Raw genomic sequence first — 23,130 nt, 5'->3', positions numbered from 1 at the left:
AATTATTCTTCTGATTACTATAATAGTGAATATTATAATAGTGAATAGAGTTCACTACAGAGAATTATACGTAACATTTCTCTACATAGGAATACATATAATTAGATCTCATTGAGGCCCTTAAAAAGGCAAATTTAAAAATTATAAGTTTTCTTTCTTTCCCCTCTGTATCTTATTTACCTTTTCAGGTTTCTCTCGGTTTTTGTGGTTCGATATCAAACTTTCCATTTAGCCCTGGTCTTTTCTGTGCAAATACCTGGAATTCTTCAATTTTGTTGAATGCCCATACTTTCCCCTGGAAATATATAGTCAATTTTGATGGGTAGTTGATCCGTGGTTGCAGGCCCAGCTCTCTTGCCTTTCTGAATATTGTATTCCAAGCCTTACAGTCTTTTAGCGTGGAGGCTGCCAGATCCTGTGTGATCCTGATTGGTGCTCCTTGATATTTGAATTGTCTCTTTCTGGCTTCTTGTAAGATTTTTTCTTTTGCTTGAAAGCTTTTGAATTTGGCAATAATATTTCTACCCGTTTTTTTCTCTGGATTGAATGTAGTGGGTGTTCTATGAGTCCTTTCGATGTCTATATTGCCCTCTTGTTGTAGTACTTCAGGGCAATTTTGCTGAATAATTTCTTTTAGTACAGCGTCCAGGTTTCTATTAATTTCTGGTTTTTCTGGAAGACCAATAATTCTCAAATTGTCTCTTCTAGACCAGTTTTCTTGGTCTGTCACTCTCTCATTGAGATATTTTATGTTTCCTTCTATTTTTTCAGTCTTTTGACTTTGTTTTATTTGTTCTTGTTGTCTTGAGAGATCATTAGCTTCTACTTGCTCAATTCTAGCCTTTAGGGATTGATTTTCGGCTATAATCTTTCGGTTTTTGGCCATAATCTTCTGGTTTTCGGCCATAATCTTCTGGTATTCCTTTTCAATCTGGCCATTTCTGGTGTTCAATTGCAAGATTCTACCTTTTAAACAGTTATTTTCTTGCCAGATCTCTTCCATTTTCCTCAAAATCTCAGTTTTGAACTCTTCCATAGCTTGTCAGGAGTTTTCTTTATTTGAGGAGGGTCCGGATGCTTGTTTGTTCTCCTCCTCTGTTTGCTCGGTTATCTGGATTTTCTCTGTGTAAAAGTTGTCGAGTGTTAAAGACTTCTTTTTCTTGTTGTTATTCTTTCTCTTCTGAGCATCCTGAGACTGGGTAGCCATCATTACCCCAGCAGCTTCTCAGGTTTATCCTCGCGCTCAGTGTCTGCCCGCGGTCTATTGGCTCCTGAGATCTGAGTTCTGGTTTTTTCCAAGGTCAAGCCCCCTGGTGGACCCCCTTGCTTGATCCTCTGCAGGAGGTTCCTTTACAAGTCTCAGGGCGCTGCTTCCACAGTCGTATACCCGTCTGCACTGGTTCCCCACTCAGGTTTTCAGAGCTTTAGTTCCTGGCTGTGTCTGCCTCCACCCACGCCTCTGCCAGTGCCTGTGCTCTCAGCCCGCGCTCTGCACCCAGTGTCCACTCTCTCGCTCAGATTTCGCGTGCGTTCTTTGGCTTACTGAAGTCCTAAATCTTGCTGCTCTCAGGAACAGGCCCCGGAGCTGCCAATGACTCGATGGGTGCCCCAAACTTGCTCTATTTCTTTTTAGCTGGCTTCGGCACTATAGATGTTGTGTGTGGAGGGGGTGGGGGTGGGGTGGTTGCTCAGCCCGCGATTTAGTGAGGGCTGTTTCACCCCTTTATAGCCTGGAAATGTCTCGATTCCACGTACCTTCCACGCTGTGCCCTGTTGTGGGGTTCCTCTGTTCGTCTGGACTTGTTTTTATGTCCCCTTGAGGAATTTTGTGTGTTTCGGTCAGGAGAGGTTAAGAGCTGCTTCTTACTCTGCCGCCATCTTAACCCGGAACTCCAAGACCAAAAGATTTTGCTCAAGCCCTTGACCTTAAACCTGTGTATGTCCACCCGCCTCATATGATGTTTTTTGTAGACAATATATGGTAGGATTTCAGTTTCTAATCCACTCTGCTATTTGTTTCCATTTTATGTGAGAGTTCATCCCATTCATATTCAGAGTTATAATTATCAGTTGTGAATTCCCCAACATTTTGGTATCCTCTCCTAGTTCTACTCCTTCTTCTTACACTATTTCCTTTTAAACCAGTGGTTTGCTTTAAGCCAGTAACCCTTGTCCCCTCCCTTGATTTACTTCCCTTTCTACTCCCTCCCTTGTTATTCCCCTCTTTTTTATTTTTAAGGCCTAATGAATTCCATCCCCCTTCTTCTCCCCTCCCTTTTTTGACCTCCCCACTCCCCTGATCCCCTTGGTTTATCCCTTATGACTTTTTCAGTAGGGTTAGATAGAGTTCTATATCCCAATGGATATAGCTACTCTTCCCTCTCAGGGTTAATACCACTGAGGGTAAGGTTTAAATATTGCCTCTTAATGCTCTCTTCCTCTACTTTTTATAATAGTATTCATCCCTTCCCCTTCCCATGCCCTCTTTGTGTGTAATAGATTATGCTATTTTTTCTTATTCATTCAAGTTTCTTTTTGTGTCCTCTACTATTCAACCTCCTCTTTCCGAATCCCTGTATCATCTTAGACCATTTAGTATTCCAAACCCTCCTTATGTATAATTCTTCTCATTACTATAATAGTGAATACTATAATAGTGAATAAAGTTCACTACAGAGAATTATACATAACATTTATCCACATAGGAATACAAATATTTAGATCTTATTGAAGCCCTTAAAGAGGCAAATCTAAAAAAAAATGAGTTTTCTTTCTTTCCTCTCTGTTTCTTATTTACCTTTTTATGTTTCTCTCAATTTTTGTGGTTGGATATCAAACTTTCCATTTAGCCCTGGTCTTTCTGTGCAAATACTTGGAAATCTTCTATCTTGCTGAATGCTCAAACTTTCCCCTGGAAGTATATAGTTATTTTTTTTGTTTGTTTGTTTGTTTTTTTGGTGTTTTTTTTTAGGCAATGGGGGTCAAGTGACTTGCCCAGGGTCACACAGCTAGGAAGTGGCTGAGGCCAGACTTGAACCTAGGACCTCCCGTCTCTAGGCCTGGCTCTCATTCCACTGAGCTACCCAGCTGCCCCCTATATAGTTAGTTTTGATGTTTAGGTGATCCTTGGTTGTAGACCTAGTTCTCTTGCTTTTCTGAATATCATATTCCAAGCTTTGCAGTCTTTTAGTGTGGAGGCTGCCAGATCCTGTGTGATCCTGATTGGTGTTCCTTGATATTTGAATTGTGTCTTTCTGGCTTCTTGTAAGATTTTTCTTTTACTTGGAAGCTCTTGAATTTGGCTATTATATTCCTGGGGGTTGTCCTTTCTGGGTCTAGTGTAGAGGGTGATCTATGGATCCTTTCAATGTCTATATTGCCCTCTTGTTGTAGAACTTCAGGTCAATTTTGCTGAATAATTTCTTTTAGTGTGGAGTCCAAATTTCTATTAGTTTCTGCTTTTTCAGGAAGACCAATGATTCTCCAAATTGTCTCTTCTAGCCCTGTTTTCTTGATCTGTCAATTTCTCATTGAGATATTTCATGTTTCCTTCTATTTTATCAGTCTTTTGACTTTGTTATATTTGTTCTTGCTGTCTTGAGAGATCATTAGGTTCTAATTGCTCAATTCTAGCCTTTAGGGACTGGTTTTCAGTTATAATCTTTTGGTTTTCAGCTATTATCTTTTGGTTTTCCTTTTCAATCTGGTCATTTCTGGTCTTCAAATGACTTGCATCACTTTCCAATTGTGAAATTTTGCCTTTTAAACTGTTATTTTCTTGCCAGATTTCTTACATCTTTCTCATCATCTCAGATTTGAACTCTTCAATAGCTTGTGACCAGTTTTCATTTTGTGGGGAAGGTTTGGATGTGATTACTTGATTGTTCTCCTCTGCTATTTGTTCTGTTGTCTGGATTTTCTCTGTGTAAATGTTGACTAGTGTTACAGATTTCTTCTTGATGATCTTTCTTTTTGGGGGTCCTTGTCTGTGACTTGCCATTGTTAGCCCTGTTCCCTCTCAGGTTTATCCTCACACCCAGGGTCTGTTTGCGCTCTCTAGGCTCCTGAAGTCTCAGATCTAGTTGTTCTCAGGGAGCCTCCTGGTGGTCCCCTTGCTTTTTTCTCTGTCCGAGGCTCCTTTAACAGTTTCAGGGTGCTGTTTCCACAGTCGTGCACCCCTTTGCACTGGGTCTTGACTCAAGGTCCACTTTTGTGCTCAGGATCTGAGTCTGCTCCTGGGCTCAGGATCTGAGTCCTCTCCTGTGCTCAGGATCCATGGACGGAAGAGCCTGAGCTTGCACCTGCGCTCAGGGTCTGTGTTCAAAGTCCGTGTGTTCTTTAGCCTCTTGGGGTCTTAAGTCTTGCTGCTCTCATGAACAGGCCCTTGTGACTCCAGGTAGCTGCCAAGGACTTAATAGGTACCGCAAGCCTGCTCTAGCTCTTGTGCGCTGGCTTTGGCACTATAGGTGGTGTGGGGTGGGGGAGGGGGTTGCTCAGCTTGCTTTTTAGTGAGAGCTGTTTCACCCCCTTGTAACATGTAAATGCCCCCAATTCCACACACCTTCAATGCTGCGCCCTGTTGTGGAGTCCCTTTGTTCCTCTGGATTTGTTTTTATGTCTCCTTGAGGAATCCTATATGTTTTGGTTAGGAGAGGTTAAGCAGCTGCTTTTAACTCTGCTGCCATCTTAACCAGGAATCACTGATGGAACTTTGAGGAGGGAAATAATGACAGTTGGCCTTAGTGCAAAGATTTGTGGGAAGGAACCAATGGATTTTCTCTCTCTAGCTTTGGAGAGGTGGCAAGGAGGGAGGTTGAATTTTGAAGGAGGCTGTAGTACCTTCAAAAGCAAATCTGAAGAGTTTCCAAAGACCTTCAGCAATTAAAACCTTTCAAATTGATTCTCAATTAGTTCCTGACCATCTTGGAAGACATATTAACAAAGTTCTATAGTTTGGCCAGGGGGTCTGGACTTCAGTGGGGGAGCCAGCCCCTGCGGGCCCACAAATTTGCCTTGAACATTTACCTTACCATACTTCCTCTATAGTTAACTATAATTATATTCTTAAAAGCATTTATTTGGGAGGGTAATTTAGGGACCCCCTGTGCCCCTTTTCCCTGACACCCTCATCATTTAATCCTCATTAGTTGTTCCTGAAATAAATCCCTTTTAGTTTTGTTACAGTCAGAGCTGTGTAGTGGAGTTGGGAGGGAGACAGAACTTATGAGTTGAGGGAGGAAGGAAAGCAGTTCTCCATTTTAAATCAGATCTAGCTTTGGGGATTGGAGAAGCTTGTGTGGGTGCAGCTCAGCACGAACAACTTATGGGGTTCCCACTAATTTCCTTCAGTAGAGAACATCTCCCTCTAACCTTCTGAACCTGGCACAACCATATTGGAGAACCCCAACTGTCAAGAATCCCCAAGTTGTCTCCCTAGTAAGGAGGGGTGGCTGTGGAGAATTGGCCCTTTACTTTGACCAAGGGGTTACCAAACCACACCTCAACTATCTCTAACCCCCACTTCTTACATGTCCCAATGTGGCAAATGTAGTACATGGGTGCAGAAACAAACATTATATAGGTTCCTGATGTAAGGCCTCCTCCATCCTCTGTACAACTCCATTGTCTGGGGGCAGGATTTACAATATAGTCGTGAATTCTACCGCAATCAAAAAACAGCAAGATACATAGCATGAGCTCAACACAAGCCCCTACTTGGGAGGGGTAAGGTTAGGATAGCCTAACTGTTTCCCTTGTTTCTTGAGCCATAAAGGAGACCTTGAAGTGAGATAAGGAGTCTTCAATGGTCCTAAAATAACAAAAAAATCTTTGAAATTAAAAATAGACTTGTTTATTCATTACTTTCTGAATGGGGGTGGTGAGCATGGTGGGGAGGAAGATGGATATTTTACCTTGAGAAAAACACACTTAATTCACTTTTTATTTCCCTCACTATTATCGAACCTGCTTTGTATTCCTGGTACAAATTACACCAGGTCATAATGTGTGATATTTTGTGATATAAAGGATGCTATAATCTCTTTCCTTACATTTTATTTAAAATTTTTGCAACAATATTCATCACACAAATTGGTCTAGAGTTTACTTTCTGTTTTTGGTCTCCGTGCTTTAGGTAACAGCACCATATTTTTTTCATAAAAGGAACTTGGTAGGACTTCTTTTTGCCTATTTTTTTAAAGCTTACGTAATCTTGGAAGTAACTGTTCTTTAAATATTTGTTAGAATTGCTATTGATCTTTTAAAGTCCAACTCAAATGCTACCTCCTGCAAGAAGCTTTTATTTCATTGTTCTATAATGACCTTTCAATTTGTACTTTATTACTTTATCATATCTCTCATTCATTTACATAATATTGTATATTATGGCTCTCTATATTAACAGAAGCTTTCCCATAGTATACTCTAAGCTTTATGAGGTCATGGATTCAGTTGTATCTAAATGTTGTATTTCCTAGTCTGCGCATAGTTCTTCCACATAACAAATGTTTAACAACAAATGTTGACTTAATGAACTAATGAACTATGAAATGATCTCATCTCTATATCTTCTTTAGCGTATAGCTCAAACTACCCCCATAATCATCCTCTTTCAGTTGTCAACATTTCCTATCTACTAGTTTCTTTCCTAGAGTTTACTGACATATCTGAGACTCCCATATCTTAATAAAGTTCTCATTAGCTTCTCCCATCTGCTGGAGCTACTGTCTTTCAATTTTAATCCTTTCATACCCAAATTCCAAAAAGAACCAACTGTCTATACTTGAATCCTTGTCTTCTTCTCTTACTTGTTTCTTAAACCTTTGCAATCTGGCTTTTGATCTCATTACAAAATTATAAAAATTTCCTCTCCAAATTTATTAATGATCTCTTTCTAGCCAAATCTAGTTGCCTTGTATCAGTCCTCATTCTCTTTGATTTCCAAGTAGCAGATGGCACTACTGACCACATTCAACTCTCAACTCTTGGTTAATGTTCTATCTTGTTTACACTGTTTCTCTCCCTCCTCTCTCTCTTCTGTTCTCTTCTCTTATGTTCTCTTCTCTTCTGTTCTCTTCTCTCCTGTTCTCTTCTCTCCTGTTCTCTTCTCTTCTCTTTCTTCTCTGTCTCTCTCTGTCTCTGTCTTGGTGTCTCTGTGTCTGTCTGTCTGACTGTCTGATTGTGGAGATCTCTTTATCATCTCTGATAATCTGATGACAGTTTAGTTGATAAGGAAATAAGGACAGGACAAGGGAAATGTCTTTTACTTCATGCTTCCAGCTCTGGCTCCAGGAGCATGGAATTTATTATATATGTTTCAAGACTCATTTCACACAAAAGAACCCCCCCCCCCCGAAACTTTGCAGATACGCAGAAGTTACAACACAAAACAATGGCTTCAGAATAGACCAAGGCCAAGGCTGAATTTTGACTAGGTTCTTATCAGAAAGCCAAGTTGGGGAGTATCTTGGCCTTGGCTATAACAGGCAGCAGCATTCCTTGCTGTGTTAAAAGTGTTAACCCTTTAAATTCAGGTTTGATAGGAACATAAAGCTTTTCAATAAAGTCACAATACATTTCAACAAGAAATCACAAGGACCACAAAAGGGGTCAAAAGAGAAGTCTCAGATTTTTATCTATTCTCTTATTGGCTTCCCACATCTGACTGTCTGTCTCTCTCTCCCTCTCAGTTCTCCTCTATCCTTTCTAACTGTTTCTCAATCTCCTTTACTAGTTCATTATTCATACTACCCCCCCATGTGTGGGTCAAATCAAGTGTGTGTGTGTTGGGGGGGGAGTGCTAAAAATGCCAAGGTTCTTTGGCATAAGCAAATGATGTCCTTTGTCAAGGTTTTTTTTTCTTTATCTGTTGAGATGATCATGTGGCTTGGGATGTATTGGTTTTTAATGTGATTAATTATATTGACTGCTTTTCTAATGTTGAAGCATCCTTACATAAAACTGGTATAAAATCCATTAGATGATAATGAATGATTTCTTGGATAAATTGCTGTAACTTGTTTGATAGGATTTTGCTTACAATTTTTGAGTCAATGATTATTGTTTTAAAACTCTTATCTTCTACCTAGTATCAGTTATAAGACAGAAGAGTGGCAAAGGCTATGCAATCGGGGTTAAGTGGCTTGCCCAGGGTCACTGAGCTAGAAAGTCTCTGAGGTCAGATTTAAACCCCAGATCCTCCTGACTCCAGACCTGGCACACTTTCTTTTATGATATCTAGCTGCTCCACAGTCAAAGATTATTAATTATATTTTCTTTCTGTGTTTTATCTTTCTCTGGTTTAGGTTTTAGGATTTTACATCTTTCATAAAAAATTTTAGTAGGTTTCTTTCTCAATTTTTAAGAATCATTTTTGAAGTATAAGTATAAACTGTTCCTTCAAAGTTTGGTAGAATTCTCCTTTGATCAGGTAGTTGCAGGAGTTTTTTTTTTATCTTTCATAGTTCCTTTAGACTAGATCTATTTTCTTTTCTGTTGTGGTGTAATTAAAAGTCTCTATCTGGCCTTTCGATAGTTTTGCATTTTATATTTTTTGAAGTTATTCCTTTATTTCTTTTGTGTTCTAAATTTCGTTAGCACATACCTGTGCATAATATGCTTTGATCATTCTTTTTATTTTCTTCTGGTTTTGCTATAGTTGTATCTTATTCACAGGCTAATTTATTAATTTGATTTTTTCTTTTTTTATCAGATTAGCTAAATGTTTTTCAATTTTACTAGTCTTTTTTAAAGAACTAGCTTTTGGTTTTCTTTATCATATTAGTAAGTTCTTTTTCCTTCACAATTCATTGAATTCTCCTCTAATTTTTATTATCTCATCCTTTGCACTTATTTTGTTTGCTAATTTCCTGTCTTTAAATTCATATTCAGTTAATTAATATTCTCTTTTTTCAACTTTGTCAATTTATGAATATAAGGATTTGGGTTCCCCAATATGTATTGCATTAGCTGACTTCCAGATATTTAGCATATTATTTCATCAGTATAATTTTCTTTCAAATAGTTATTAAATGTTTCTATAAATTTGTTCTTTGACCTACATGCTATTCAAGATTTCTTTGTTAATTCTCCATTTTAGTTTTTATCTTATTCATTACCTTATCATGATTTCTAATGCAATTTCTATTCTTATTGCTTTATTCTCTGTAAAGGATGTATTGATTATTTCTACCTTTTTACATTGTTTCCAATAACTCTGAACCCTAGTATAGGGTCAATTTTTATAATATATATTCTTTTTTATCTCATTTAAAGGATACCATAAGTCTTTTCTTCAGAAATGTTCAGCTCCATATTTTCCCTCTTGTTTATCATTGTTAGATTTATTGAAAACTAATAGAAGGATATTGGAATCTTCTGTCACTATTGTGTAAATGTCTTTGTCTTTCTGAAGTTCAGAAAACATTTTCTTAATGAATTTGGATATTAAGACATTTGAAGCATATAATTTTTTTACTGATAATTGGTTTGCTGCAACTTAGAAGCTCCATCGTATTCATTACATTAATTTAAATTTTGGGATATTAATAGGCTTTAATATTCCTGCTAAATCAGTGTTAAAATAAATTCAAATATCATCTAGCGGCACCCAACCTCTTCAGTGTAGTAAAGGAGGGTTTAATTGTTACGATAAAGCTGATGGTATAACCATCTTCCCAACATTCTCTTCATCACCAATATCTTTTGCTTCAAAATTGCATGAGCCAGCAAACCAGAAGCCCCAGCTCAACAGTCACATTTTGTCTTTTCCCATCTCCTATTTACTAACACCCTCCTCATAAAATTTTATGTCTATTTTGCATTTATTTCTGAAGCACTTTCATATATATATATATACATATATATATACACACATATATATACATATACATACATATACATATGTACATATATACATATTGTTTCCTTCACTAGACTATAATCTCCTTGAGGACTGGGTTACTTTCTTTTTTTTCCTTTGCATATCAATTGGTAATACAGGGACAGCTCATAGTAAATGCTTAAAAATATTTGATGATTAATCAATTTATTATTTGTTTTTGAGACCACAGAGTACAAAACAGTTATGGACCTTAACATCATGGTATGTGACTATTCACGTAATCTGTGCTAGACGCCTTTATGACTTTCAAAATATATACTATATTTCAGATTCCTATTACATTTTGATGCCTTCCACTGAAACGCAAGTTCCTTGAGAGCAGTCAGCTTTTCTTTCTGCATATATTTTTATTCCTAGCACTTAACCATATTGCCTTACATATAGCAAATGCTTAATGAAATGTATGCTGACTTACTGACTAGCATGAACTCAAACTTTATGTTTTGACTAAGAAATAATATTAGATTGGGCTCATGTTTTAAGGTAGAGAGCATTGAGTTAAAGAGAAATGAATAGGGACTATGGCGTCTCTTGGAGGGGTGAAAGCATCTTTTCCTGTCAGTTGGGCAGATATGACCCATGCCTGTTTATTATCAAATTTGAATAGATGGGTTCCTTTTCTATGTTGAGTGATTAATCAACTTGAAGTATCAACTAGCTTTTCAGAAAATGTGAAAATGCATTAATGAGTTGAAGGCTTAAATCAGAAAATGCCTGTATTGTCCAACACATGCTAAGGAGCTATGATTATATACTCTCATTTTCCCTTCTTCTCTTCTTTCCAGGAATAACAACGATGCCTGTAGTTGCTATTTCAATTTTATTAGGAGGATACATTTCTAAAAAATTCAAATTAAGCATCCTTGGAGGTACCAAAATATTCATCTTTTCTCAGATGATAACTTTTATTCTTAACATTTTACTTTTATCATTCACCTGTGAAAGAAGACCTGTAGCTGGCTTAACAGCAACTTATAATGGGTATGTAGCTATTATTTGTCACATACAACAAAATGAATATATAATGATATATTTTTGATCAATTTTAATTGCATAAGAAAAACTATTGTTCAATTACATATATATGCATAATGTATAGTTTTAAATGATATACTATGTTATGCCCTGTATCATAATCTATAACATGTCATATATTATATTCATAACAACAAATTATATAGCTGTATAACATGTATTATGATGTGTGACAATTTTATGTTAATAGCATATACTTATGTCATCAATCATTAATATAATACATTATGATAGATGAATAATATAGCTTATAGCTGTTATATAGTTTTATATATAGTATATTTATATATAAGATATATAATTAATATGGTATTGTATAACATAGCTTATCAATTCCAGAATAAAATATTAAATAAAGAGGGAGTTGGGTGGTGCCGTGGATAGAACACTGGACCCTGAGTCAGGAAGACCTGAGTTCAAATCCTATTTGAGACACTTACTAGCTGTGTAACCTTGGGCAAATCACCTAATCTCTTTTTACCTCAGTTTCTTCAACTTTAAATCATTACACTAATAGCATCTGCCTCCCAGCATTGTTGTGAGAATCAAATAAAGTGATATTTGTAAAAGCATTAGCAAAGAGCTTGGCACATATTAAGCACTAGATAAATGTTATATAATATGATAGTTTTTATTAAGTATATACTATGAAATAAAAGCATATTTTGTACTACATAGTCAAAATTAATCAATTTATTTCCATCATAAAATATATAGGAGTCATGGGACAGGTTTTATGCTTACCTAAAACATTTTAAATAAAGAAGAATTTTAAAAAGACATACTATTTACATATTGAAGCATAGAAATATATGGACCTTGGGAAAGATTTTCATGGTATAAATCTTTCAAGCACCCAATGTACTCATATGGATCACCATGATTTTTAAAAAAAATTTTTAAAACCCTTACCTTCCATCTTGGAGTCAATACTGTGTATTGGCTCCAAGGCAGAAGAGTGGTAAGGGCAGGCAATGGGGGTCAAGGGACTTGCCCAGGGTCACACAGCTGAGAAGTGTCTGAGGTCAGATTTGAACCTAGGACCCCCCGACTCTAGGCCTGGCTCTAAATCCACTGAGCCCCCCAGCAACTCCCCAACCATGATTTTTTAAAGTCTTCAAAAGAAGATTCCACGATCACACTATTAGTCCATTTTGTTATTTTTCCCAATATTTTTCTTTTTTCAGTTACATGTAGAAACAATTTTGACACATATTTGTTGACATTTTAAAATTTGTATTTTCTCCCTATCATTCCTCACTCCTTCCTTGAGGTGGCAAATAGTTTTATATAGGTTATATCTAAACTTTCATGTAATACATATTTCCATATTTCTCATGTCATGATAGAAGACACACATCACACATACAATAGAAATCTCAAAAAGAAAATATAGTGGAAGATAGTATGCTTTGATATACATCCAAATTCCAACAGTTCTTTCTGTGGCTATGGATAGAATTTTCATAATGAATCCCTTGTGATTATGTTAAGAGACTTGCTTTGCTGATAATGATTTAGTCCTTCACGATTGAAAATCTTATAATATTTCAATTGTGGTATATACTTCATTCTCCTGGTTCTGCTCCCATCACTTTGCATCAGTTCATATAATTCCAGGTTTTTCTGAATCCTGTTCATCATTCCTTATGCCACAATAGTATTACATTACAATTATTTGCCATAACTAGTTCCTCCATTCCCCAATTGATGGACACTCCTCAGGTTCTAATTTTTCAGCATCACAAAAAAACTTGCTAAAAATATTTTGATATAGATCATCCCTTTTCACTTACCTCTGAACTCTTTGGCATGTAGAACCAGTAGTGATAATACTGGGTCAGAGCCTGGTTCCATATTGCTCTCTAGAATGATTTCATCAGTTCACAGTTCCAACAACTGTGCATTAGTGTCTCAATTTTCCCACATCCCCTCTAACATTTATTATTTTCCTTTTTGGTCATGTTAGCCAATCTGGTAGGTGTGGGTGGTATCTCAGAATTGATTTAATTTGCATTTTTCTAATCAATTGTGATATGGAGGACTTTGGCATACATCTATGGATAGTTTTAATTTCTTACTCTGAGAACTACCTATTCATATCCTTTGATAGGGGAATTATTTGTATTCTTATAAATTTGAACCAGTTCTCTATATATTTAAGAAATGAGACTTCTGACAGAAACCCTTGCAATACATTTCCCCCAAACTTGTTGTTTCCCTTCTCATTGAGGTTGCATTGCTTTTGCTTGCACAAAAAAACTTTTCGTTTAATGTAATCAAAATTATCTATTTCATTTTTCATGTGTTCTCTATGATTCATTTGGTCATAAATTCTTCACTTACAAGTCTTACAGATAAATTTTTCCACGTTCTCCTAACTTGTTTATGGTGTCACCCATCATCCTGATGTATGGTATGATATATAAGTCCATGCCTAGTCTCTCCCATACTACTTTCTAGTTTTCCCAGCAGCTTTTGTAAAATAGTGAGTTCTTTCCCTCAAAACTTGGATCTTTGGGTTAATTGAACATGAAGTTGCTATGGGCGTTAACTGCCATATGTTGATTCCTAATCTGTTCCATTGATCCATCATTTTATTGCTTAGCCAATACCAGATTCTTTTGATGATTACTGCTTTATAATGTAGTTTGAGATCTGGCATACGCAGATTTCTTTTAATTCACTTGATATTTTTGGGTTTTTTGTCCTTCTTGTCATTTTTTCTAGTTTTTTTTTTAATTTTTTTTTTAACATTTAGTTTGATATGGCACTGAATAGGTAAACTAAATTAAGTAGCATTGTCATTTTCACTATGTTGACTCAGCCTATATATCAGTAATTAATGTTTTTCCAATTGGTTAGATTTGACTTTATGTGAAAAGTGTTTTATAATTGTGTTCATTACTTGCTGGGTTTGTTTCAGTAGGTATATCCCCTATTGTTTTATAATGTCTAGAATTATTTTGAATGGAATTTTCTATTCTATCTCTTCCTGTCAGATTTTGTTGGTCTTAAGTAGAAATGCTGGCTATTTAGGTGGGTTTATTTTGTGTATTGTGACTGCTGAAGTTTTTAATTATTTCTGTTAGTTTTTTGTTGGATTCTCTAGGTATACCATCATATCATCTGCAAAGAATAATGACTTTGTTTCTTCATTACCTACTAAAATTCCTTTCATTTCTTTTTATGGTCTTATTGCTAGAGTAAGCATTTCTAGTACAATATTAAGTAACAATGGTGAAAATGGGTATCCTTGCTTTATACTTGATCTTTTGAGGAAGGGATGTTTATCCCCATTACAGATAATTCTTGTTGAGGATTTTATACATATGCCATTTATCACTTTGAGGAAGATTCCATCTATTCCAATGTTTTCTTATGTGTTCGGTTTTTTAAACGTAAGGAATGGGTGTTGTATTTTGTCAAATGGTTTTTATGCATCTATTGAAATAACCATGTGGTTTCTGCTGGTTGTGTTAATGATATGGTCAATTATACTGTTAGTTTTCCTAATATTGAACCATCCTTGCAGTCCTGGTATAAAATCCCCCTGATCATAGGGTATGGTTTTTGTGACATAATGTTTTAATCTCCTTGCTAGCATTTTATTTAAAATGTTTGCATCAATGTTCATCAGGGAGATTAGATTCTGCTTTATCTCTTCCTGGTTTAGGTATCAATTCAATATTTGTGTCATAAAGAGTTTGGAAGGATTTCCTCTTCCCTTATTTTTCTATGTAGTATTAGAGTTAGTTGTTCTTTGAATGTTTGGCAGAATTTACTCGTGAATCCATTTGGCCCTGGGGGCTTTTTCTTAGGGAATTCTTTGATGGTTTGTTCATTTTTTCTTGTGATGAGTTTGTTAAAGAATCTTATTTCCTATTTTTTTAATCTGGGTAGTTTATATTTTGTAAGCGTTTATTTCACTTAGATTGTCAGGTTTGTTGGCATATAGTTGTGCAAAATAGATTCTAGTAGTTGCTTTAATTTCTTCATTGGTTATGATTTTGCCTTTTTCATTTTTGTTACTGGTAATATGGTTTTCTTTCTTTTTTTTAAAATCAAGTCAACCAGTGGTTTATCTATTTTTATTTATTTTTTCACAAACAACTCCTTGTCATACATATTAGTTCAATGGTGATCTTCCTTTCAATATTATTCATCTCTCCCCTGATATTTAGAATTTCCAACTTGGTGTTTAATTGGGAATTTTTAATTTCTTTCTTTTACTAGTATTTTAGTTGCATACCCAAGTCATTGATTTGTTCTTTCTCTATTTTATTGACATAAGCATTTAGAGATGTGAATTTCCCTCTAAATTCCACTTGGATGCATCACATAAATTTTTATATGTTGTTGCCTCACTATCATTTTCTTTAATGAAATTGTTGATTGTTTCCATGATTTGTGCTTTGTTCTATTCATTCTTTAGGATGAATTTATTTAGTTTCTTTTTAATTCTTAGTCTTGCTTTCTGCTGCCCTTTATTGAGTATAATTCTTATTGCATTGTGTTCTGAAAAATATGTGAGATGTAAAATGGATAATTTTTAAATATATCAAATTGAAAAAGGGTTGCACAAATAAAACAAATGTTGCCAAGGAGGAAAATAGGAAATTGAGGGAAATTTTTCAGAGACATTCTCTCAGATACAGGTCTCTTATCTAAAAAATATGGAGAACTTTGTCAAATTTTAAAGAATAAGAGTCATTCCCCAACTAATTAATGGACAAAAGATATAAACTGATGGTTTTGGGATAAAGAAATCAAAACCATATAGAGGTATATGGAAAAAATGTTCCAAATTACTATTTATTAGAGAAATGCAAACCCAAACAAATCTGAGATATCACCTCATACCAAAAAAATATCACCTCATATCCTCTGACTAAAATGAGAAAAGGGCAAAGTGACAAATGATGGAGGGGATATGGAAAAACAAATACACTAATGCACTGTTGATGGAGCTATGAACAGCTCCAACTATTTTGGAGAGCAAAGTGGAATTATACCCAGAGAGTTATAAAACTATGTATACTCTTAGACCCAACAATAATATTGCTAGAAGTTAAGAGCATGTCCATCAATTGGGGAATGGCTAAACAAATTGTGGTACATGATTCTGATAAATACTACTATGCTGTTAACAAATGATGAATAGGGCTAAACAAATTGTAGTATCTGTTGGTGATGAAATACTATTGTGCTAAAAGGAATAACAAACTGGAGGAATTCCATGTGAACTGGGATGACCTCTAGGAATTGATGCAGAGTGAAAGGAACAGAAGCAGGAGAACCTTATACACAGAGACAAATACACTGTGGCACAATCAATTGTAATGGACTTCTCCACTAGCAGCAACACAATATCCAAAACATTTCAGAGGGACTTACGAGAAAGAATGCTATCCACATCTAGAATAAGAACTATGGGAGCAGAAACACAGAAGAAAAACTTGACCACATGGACCAATGGAGATATGATTGGGGATGCAGACTCTAAATCAGTGATTCCCAAAGTGGGCGCTACCTCCCCCTGGTGGGTGCTGCAGCGATCCAGGAGGGCGGTGATGGCCACAGATGCATTTATCTTTCCTATTAATTGCTATTAAATTTTTTAAAAATTAATTTCCAGGGGGTTAAGTAATATTTTTTCTGGAAAGGGAGCAGTAGGCCAAAAAAGTTTGGGAACCACTGCTCTAAATGATCACTCTAATGCAAATATCAATAATATGGAAATAAGTCTTGATCAATGACACGTGTAAAACACAGTGGAATTGCGTGTTGACTATGGGAGGATGGTGGGAGGAAGGAAGGGAAAGAATATGAATCATGTAACCATGAACAAATTTTCTTAATCAATAAGAGAAAATTAAAAAAAAAAACAAATGATGAGTAGATTGATATAAAAAAATACTTGGAAAGAAGTACATGAGATGACAGAGTGAAATAGGTAGAACCAAAAGAACATTATATATAGCTTTAAGATATTTGAAAAATAACTTGTGAATGTTCACTTCCAGAGAATGACCTGAAAAATGGAAACACAAAAGTCATAATTGATACATAGATATTTTTTTGCCAGATAATAATATCTTCTGTGGTACTGGGAGGGGAAGAAGGGCTGAGATACCTGGAACTAAATTCTATTAATAAAAAATAAGTTAAAATTTATAAAGCTGTCAAAAAATAAAACCATTCTTAGCTTATACCTCAGCCTCCTTTCTCAGGCTACATAATGTTTTATGAAAAATCTTAAGAATTTTGTTTCTACAGTAAAGGAGGTTTACATACACACTTCCAACTCCCTTTTGAGGCTCAGGATTTCTCACACCAAGCATGTGCAAAATCAGAAATTACTTGCCTAATAGTTGTACTTTGGTTTTCTGACCTTCTCAAGTAGATTCTATCATATGTTGTTTCTTTTGACTATTCAGACAGTGGGGGTGGGTGGGGGGGAATTGCCTAATGAGTAAAAAATTGAAGTTTAGGTAGTGATTTTAGCAGCATCATGAAATAGGAGCAGCATTTCTGGGGAACACACAAACTACTTGAGTTAGTTTTTCCTGGAACTTGAATAAGAACCAGTACAAAAATGAAGCAGTAACTTCATTACAATCCCCACCATCTCAACTGCTAACTTTATTACTTCAACATTTATTTATTTCAGGTAAGTCTTCTCACCTTCCAGCTCTAAATCACTGACTAAATGTCATTGGTATAAATCAGTGGTTCCCAAACTTTTTTGACCTACTGCCCCCTTTCCAGAAAAATATTACTTAGCGCCCCTGGAAATTATTTTTTTTAATTTTAATAGCAATTAATAGGAAAAATAAATGCACCTGTGGCCATCACCACCTTCCTGGATCACTGCAGCACCCACCAGGGGGCGGTGGTGTCCACTTTGGGAATCACTGGTATAAATGTTTTCCATGGCTTCATGTCTGCTCTGAAAACTATTGCTTTTTGAAAGTCAGATGAATGTTTACTGGGCAAATACTGTTGGTCCTATAGTCTGACTGCAAGGACAGCCAAGTGTCATCTTAGCAAGGAATCCTTTTTTTTCTATGATTCAAAAAAGAATAGAACATCACCATTTTCAGACTACATTAAATGGGCATGGTATTGTGATAGATCCTGTACCATGATTAATTTATGCAAATTCAAATAAAACTAGTTGCGAAAATTTGAACACATTTGATCTGTCTTGATTTTTCAAGATTCATATGATACAGGAAAATGACAGAGGATTGAAACTGGAATCAGGAAAATTTAAGTTTAAATACAGTATGAGATGCTTATGAGTTGATTGACCCAGGAAAATGACTTAACCTCTGATTGTCTCAGTTTTCTAACCTGTAAAATGGTAATAACAGTATCTACCTCCTCCTCATCTCCACAGATTGTGGAGATAAAATGTGATATTTGTGAAATACTTTGGAAACCTTGAAACACTAAGCAAATGCTATTATAATTATAATATCTAATGATATTTAATATGTTTATAGCTTTAAAACTATCCATTCAAAATATTGTCATAAAAATATATTTTACATATATATATGTGTTTGTAAACATGCAAATATATTTCATCTGTACAAAGGATATTAATAGAATATTTGAGTTAGACAAAAAGAGAAATTGAGATCCAGTGAAAGGAAATGTTACCCAGGATGTTTTATCTAATTAACCTCAGAATGAAAGCCCATATCTAAGCCTTATGACTTTTAGTTACTCTCCTTCTAGGAAAATGACCTCTCTTCAGTGATTCATAACCATTTACATTTGTTTTTCTCCTTAATCACATTTGTTCTGTAAGAGTTTTCAGTTTTTAAAAAATATATAGTTTTGTGATAATTCTCAACTTTTTTGAAAATATAGAAGAAAAATAACATTTTAAATGTTATCTATGATATCTTCATCAGCTTAGTTTCTTTGTCAGTTTAGAAAAGGACTTTCTCTTATCTCTGATAATTCTACATTTTAACTGCAGGAGTCAGCCAGAGATACATCCTCAAAACACCCCATTCTCTTTCTGCAATTCAGACTGTAATTGTGATGCACATCTATGGGATCCTGTCTGTGGGGACAATGGACTCACTTACATATCACCATGTTTGGCTGGATGTAAATCTTCAGTAGGCCACGGAAAGGACTTGGTATGTGTAGTGATTCTTATTCTCTCTTCTGTTTCATAATTTCAAATCCCTGAAATATAGTCTGGTTCCACAGCTTTGCTTACCTCTCACAATCAACATTAAATCAACAAATACTTATTAAGCATGCACTGTGTACCAGGCAGGACATCTAGATGGTTCAGTGAATAATGTGCCAGTCCTAAAGTCAGGAAGATCTGTAAGGCTTCAGACACTTACTAGTTGTGTTATCCGGGAAAAGTCACTTAACTCTATTTGCCTCAGTTCTACTTATGTAAAATGAGATGAAAAACAAAATAGCAAACTACTCCAGTATCTCTGCAAAAGAAACTCCAAATGGGGTCATGAAGAGTTGGACAGACATAAATGAACAACAACATGTACCGGGTATTGCAGTTGTTTCTAGGAATACAAATACAAAAGCAAAACAATTCCTGTCCTTCAGATTATGTGTCCTAAAGTGTTTAAATAATCTTTAATCATCCCTCCTCCAAACCCTTGCGCAAGGGTCAACTGGTCCTCATTAGTGGTTGCTTCTTTTGCCCATTACATCTGTATGACTCCAGTCATACTTCACTTCACTCTCTGACAATTTGCTCATCTGTTGCCCACCTACCAGGCATGTGACCTCCCCTACCCCTTCTCCTTCTCAAACATAACTATGATAGTTCCAGGAACAAGTGTATTAATCTATTTCTGCGTTGTTCCATTCAAGCTCCCTGTAACTTTCCAAAAATAAATACCCCTCCTATGCCTTGACTTCCCTATATGTGTTATACACCACTCTTAGAATAAAAGTGCCTTAAAGACAGAGATAGTAAAGGTATCTCGACCACATCATGACCTTCCCCATCTGTTTTGATATATTATGGGTTAGCATAAGAAATTAAATGAGATTTGGGGGGTAGTTTTGCAAAAGCTACAATCAACTCTGAAGTCGAGGAGACAACAAAGAAGACATTTAGAAATTATTAAATGTATAAAATATATGTATAATGTAAAATATCACCATATTTTATCTTAAAATAACATGAAAGCCAACAGATGACACAAAAAAGCTAGAAATGTAAAGATATTTTTAAAAGTTCAATAACTCATAAATGTATACAAAGAATTGTAGACACATTATTAAAGGAATCTCATGCTTCTCTTGTATAAAGGGATTTGTACAAAAATTGTTCACAGATTTTCCAGATCACATGGGTGCCACACCCTCAATCCACATGATGTAGAAGGGGTATATATATTTCTTCTTTAAAAAAATTATCTCCAGGACTAACTCAATGTTTAATGCATTATGAATAAATTCTTAACAAATGCTTCTTCATTATTTAATCTATTATTTAATTCCTATAACTATATGAAAATCATATTTAACTTAAAAATGAATAGTCCTAGTAACAAAAAGTAGGCCTGAATAGATTATTAAAGAATGAATAAGTTACAGTGATGTTAAATAGAGATGAGTTATTAACTGTGAGCAAAAGGGGCATAGAAAGTTTCAAATGATCAACTATTAGTGCTTCATTTGCAATTTTGATATTTTATAGTAACAATTCATTTTTTAATATGAGCAAAAAAGTAATAACTTCTTCCAAACATTTTTCAATAATAGCTTAGAACATAGAGAATAAAGGAAGGATGCTAGGAAACCTATTTACCTTCCTAGTAAGGCACAGTAGTATTAAAAAGAGAACTGAATTTACAGTCAGGGAACCTCAGTTCAAATTGCAATCCTACTAATTATTACTTTTTTGATCCTTATTAATTCACTTCCCTCTAAGCTTTAGTGTCTTTATCTATGAAATAAAGATTGGTTTCTTTTTTGTAGATTATCTCTAAACTATAAAACTATGATCAAATGAAAGACTATATCTATCAAAAGATACTTTTGATTTCTCCAGTATACAATAATTGATTAATGCTTTATTTTTTAAATATAAAGAAATGTTTTGCATCTTGCATTATCTTTGCAAATACATTTCATAATGTATTTTTAATATTTTAGGCATTTCATAACTGTAGCTGTGTTGCTGCTAATAATCTCCTCTCCAGAAACACCTCAGCTAATTTGGGTGAATGTCCAAGGAAAGATGATTGTTCAAGAAACTTAATTTATTTCATGGTAGTGCAAGTTTTCAGTTCTTTTTCCTTTGGAATAGGAGGTCCTGCTTCAGTAATGCTGATTTTTAAGTAAGTGATATAAAAATTATGATTATATATGTGAGTCCACAAATAATTCTATTTTTATTAAGAATCAAACAGATAAAAAAGATATATCATTTTTATTAAACAAGGAAATGCTGAATTGATAGAATTAAATATTTCCCAAAAGTTAAATCCTAGGTGTTTTTTCTCATGCAGATATGTAGGGTGTTTTTGTTTATTTGTTGGCTTACTTAGTTATTTTTTTCTTTGTTTTACAAAGGAAGTCTTTCATTATGGTAAAAGTCCACACTCTGATGATACAATAATTGCTGGTATAATCTGTTTTCTAAATTATTGATCTATTTTGATTACTATATCCTCATCATGATACATCTTTCAAGAAAGATAAGTGACCCAAAATGTATAGATTTCTCAGAAGCTTCCAGTTTTAACATCATAAATACATCAAGAAAGGAGTTGTGAAGGGACTGCATATGTGAAGCACCAAATAATATCTTTGACTAAATCTAAAGCAAATTTCATTAGAAAGGAAAGGACCAGTTGCTTTTTGGAAGTCTCTTTGAAATCCCTTATCTAGGACATTTGTGAATATGCACTACAGAGAAAAGAAAGTAAGAAGGATTAACTCTTCAAGTATTTCAAGGCATATATAGCATGGAAGATGGATTAGACTTCTCCTTAGCCCCCAAGATACAAAACTGGAGAGAAAAAAGTGATAACTGCTGACAGGAAGATTTAAACTTGATATCAAGCATGCCTTCTAAACAATTAAAACCAGAACAAATCATTCAAAAGTATAATTAGCTGCCTTAGAAAACTGTATGTTTCCCTTTCCTTTAGAAGACCACACGTTGTGGAAGGAATCCTTCTAGTTAGACCAAAAAAGGTTCTTTCTTTCTGATTCTTATTCTGTGAGTTAGTACAAAATCATACCACTGTTTGCTTAAAATGAATGTTAACATTGATACCAAATTAAATGAAGGCCTCCATCGCTTAACAAACAATTATTAAGCATATATTACGATCCAAAAACTAAACATTGTCTGGAGGATATAAAGACATTGCAAAAAACAGTCCCTGTCCTGAAGGTTTTCACATCTTACTGGAAGAGTCAACATATAAAAACCAAACCATATTAGATAAATATAAAGTTAATGGAACGTAATCATATAGGGTGGGGAGCTTGGTGACACAGTGTCAGGAAGTCTCATCTTCCTGAGTTCAAACCTGGCCTGAGACACTTATTAGCTATGCAGCCCTAGGCCAGTCACTTAACCTTGTTTATCTCAGTTTCCCCATCTGCCAAATGAGCTAGAGAAGGAAATAATAAACCACTCGAGTAAGTTAGCCAAGAAACCCCCATGGGGTCATAAAAAGTCAGATATGACTGAAAAATGACTAAACAACAGCATTTATAATATAACAGTGGAAGACCAAGAAAGACCTCCTGGAGAAGGTGACTCTTGACCTAAATATTAAAGGAATTTTTTTGACTGTTTGGAAGGAGAACTATGACTCTGAGAAAAACTTTGGAAAGGAGAATATTCCAGGCATGAAGAACAAGTGAAAAGTCACTGAGACAGAAGATAGTATCTTGTGGGAGAGAAACAGCAAATAGGCCAGAATGGCTGCACCATGAAGGGCATAGTGGAGAGCTGAATATAAGAAACCTGACAAGTAGAAAAGGATCAATTTAAGAAAAATGTTAAATGGTAGACAAAAAACTATCTCAAAAATAATAGAAAGCTACCAAAATTTACTGAGAAGAGGTCTCAGGAGGTATATTTCTGTGTGTGCCTATTTGTATATACATATCTACATATATATGTCTGTGTCCATGTGACATAATCAAACCTGCACTTTTGG

General features: G+C 35.1%; 1 protein-coding gene across 1 annotated transcript in view; it reads left to right on the top strand.

Moving 5' to 3' along the window:
• The window catches only part of LOC123249356 (solute carrier organic anion transporter family member 1B1-like), a 114,453-nt gene that overhangs the window by 70,175 nt on the left and 21,148 nt on the right, over positions 1–23,130 (top strand). The window contains exons 10-12 of the mRNA XM_044678360.1: positions 10,687–10,882; positions 18,933–19,098; positions 21,104–21,288. Coding sequence (XP_044534295.1) covers positions 10,687–10,882; positions 18,933–19,098; positions 21,104–21,288 — 547 coding nt within the window. The remainder of the gene's footprint in view (positions 1–10,686; positions 10,883–18,932; positions 19,099–21,103; positions 21,289–23,130) is intronic.

Source organism: Gracilinanus agilis, chromosome 5 (genome assembly GCF_016433145.1).
Source record: "Gracilinanus agilis isolate LMUSP501 chromosome 5, AgileGrace, whole genome shotgun sequence".
Taxonomy (NCBI): Eukaryota; Metazoa; Chordata; class Mammalia; order Didelphimorphia; family Didelphidae; genus Gracilinanus; species Gracilinanus agilis.
Note: the sequence above shows the minus strand (reverse complement) of the source record. Positions and strands in the feature narration are given on the sequence as shown.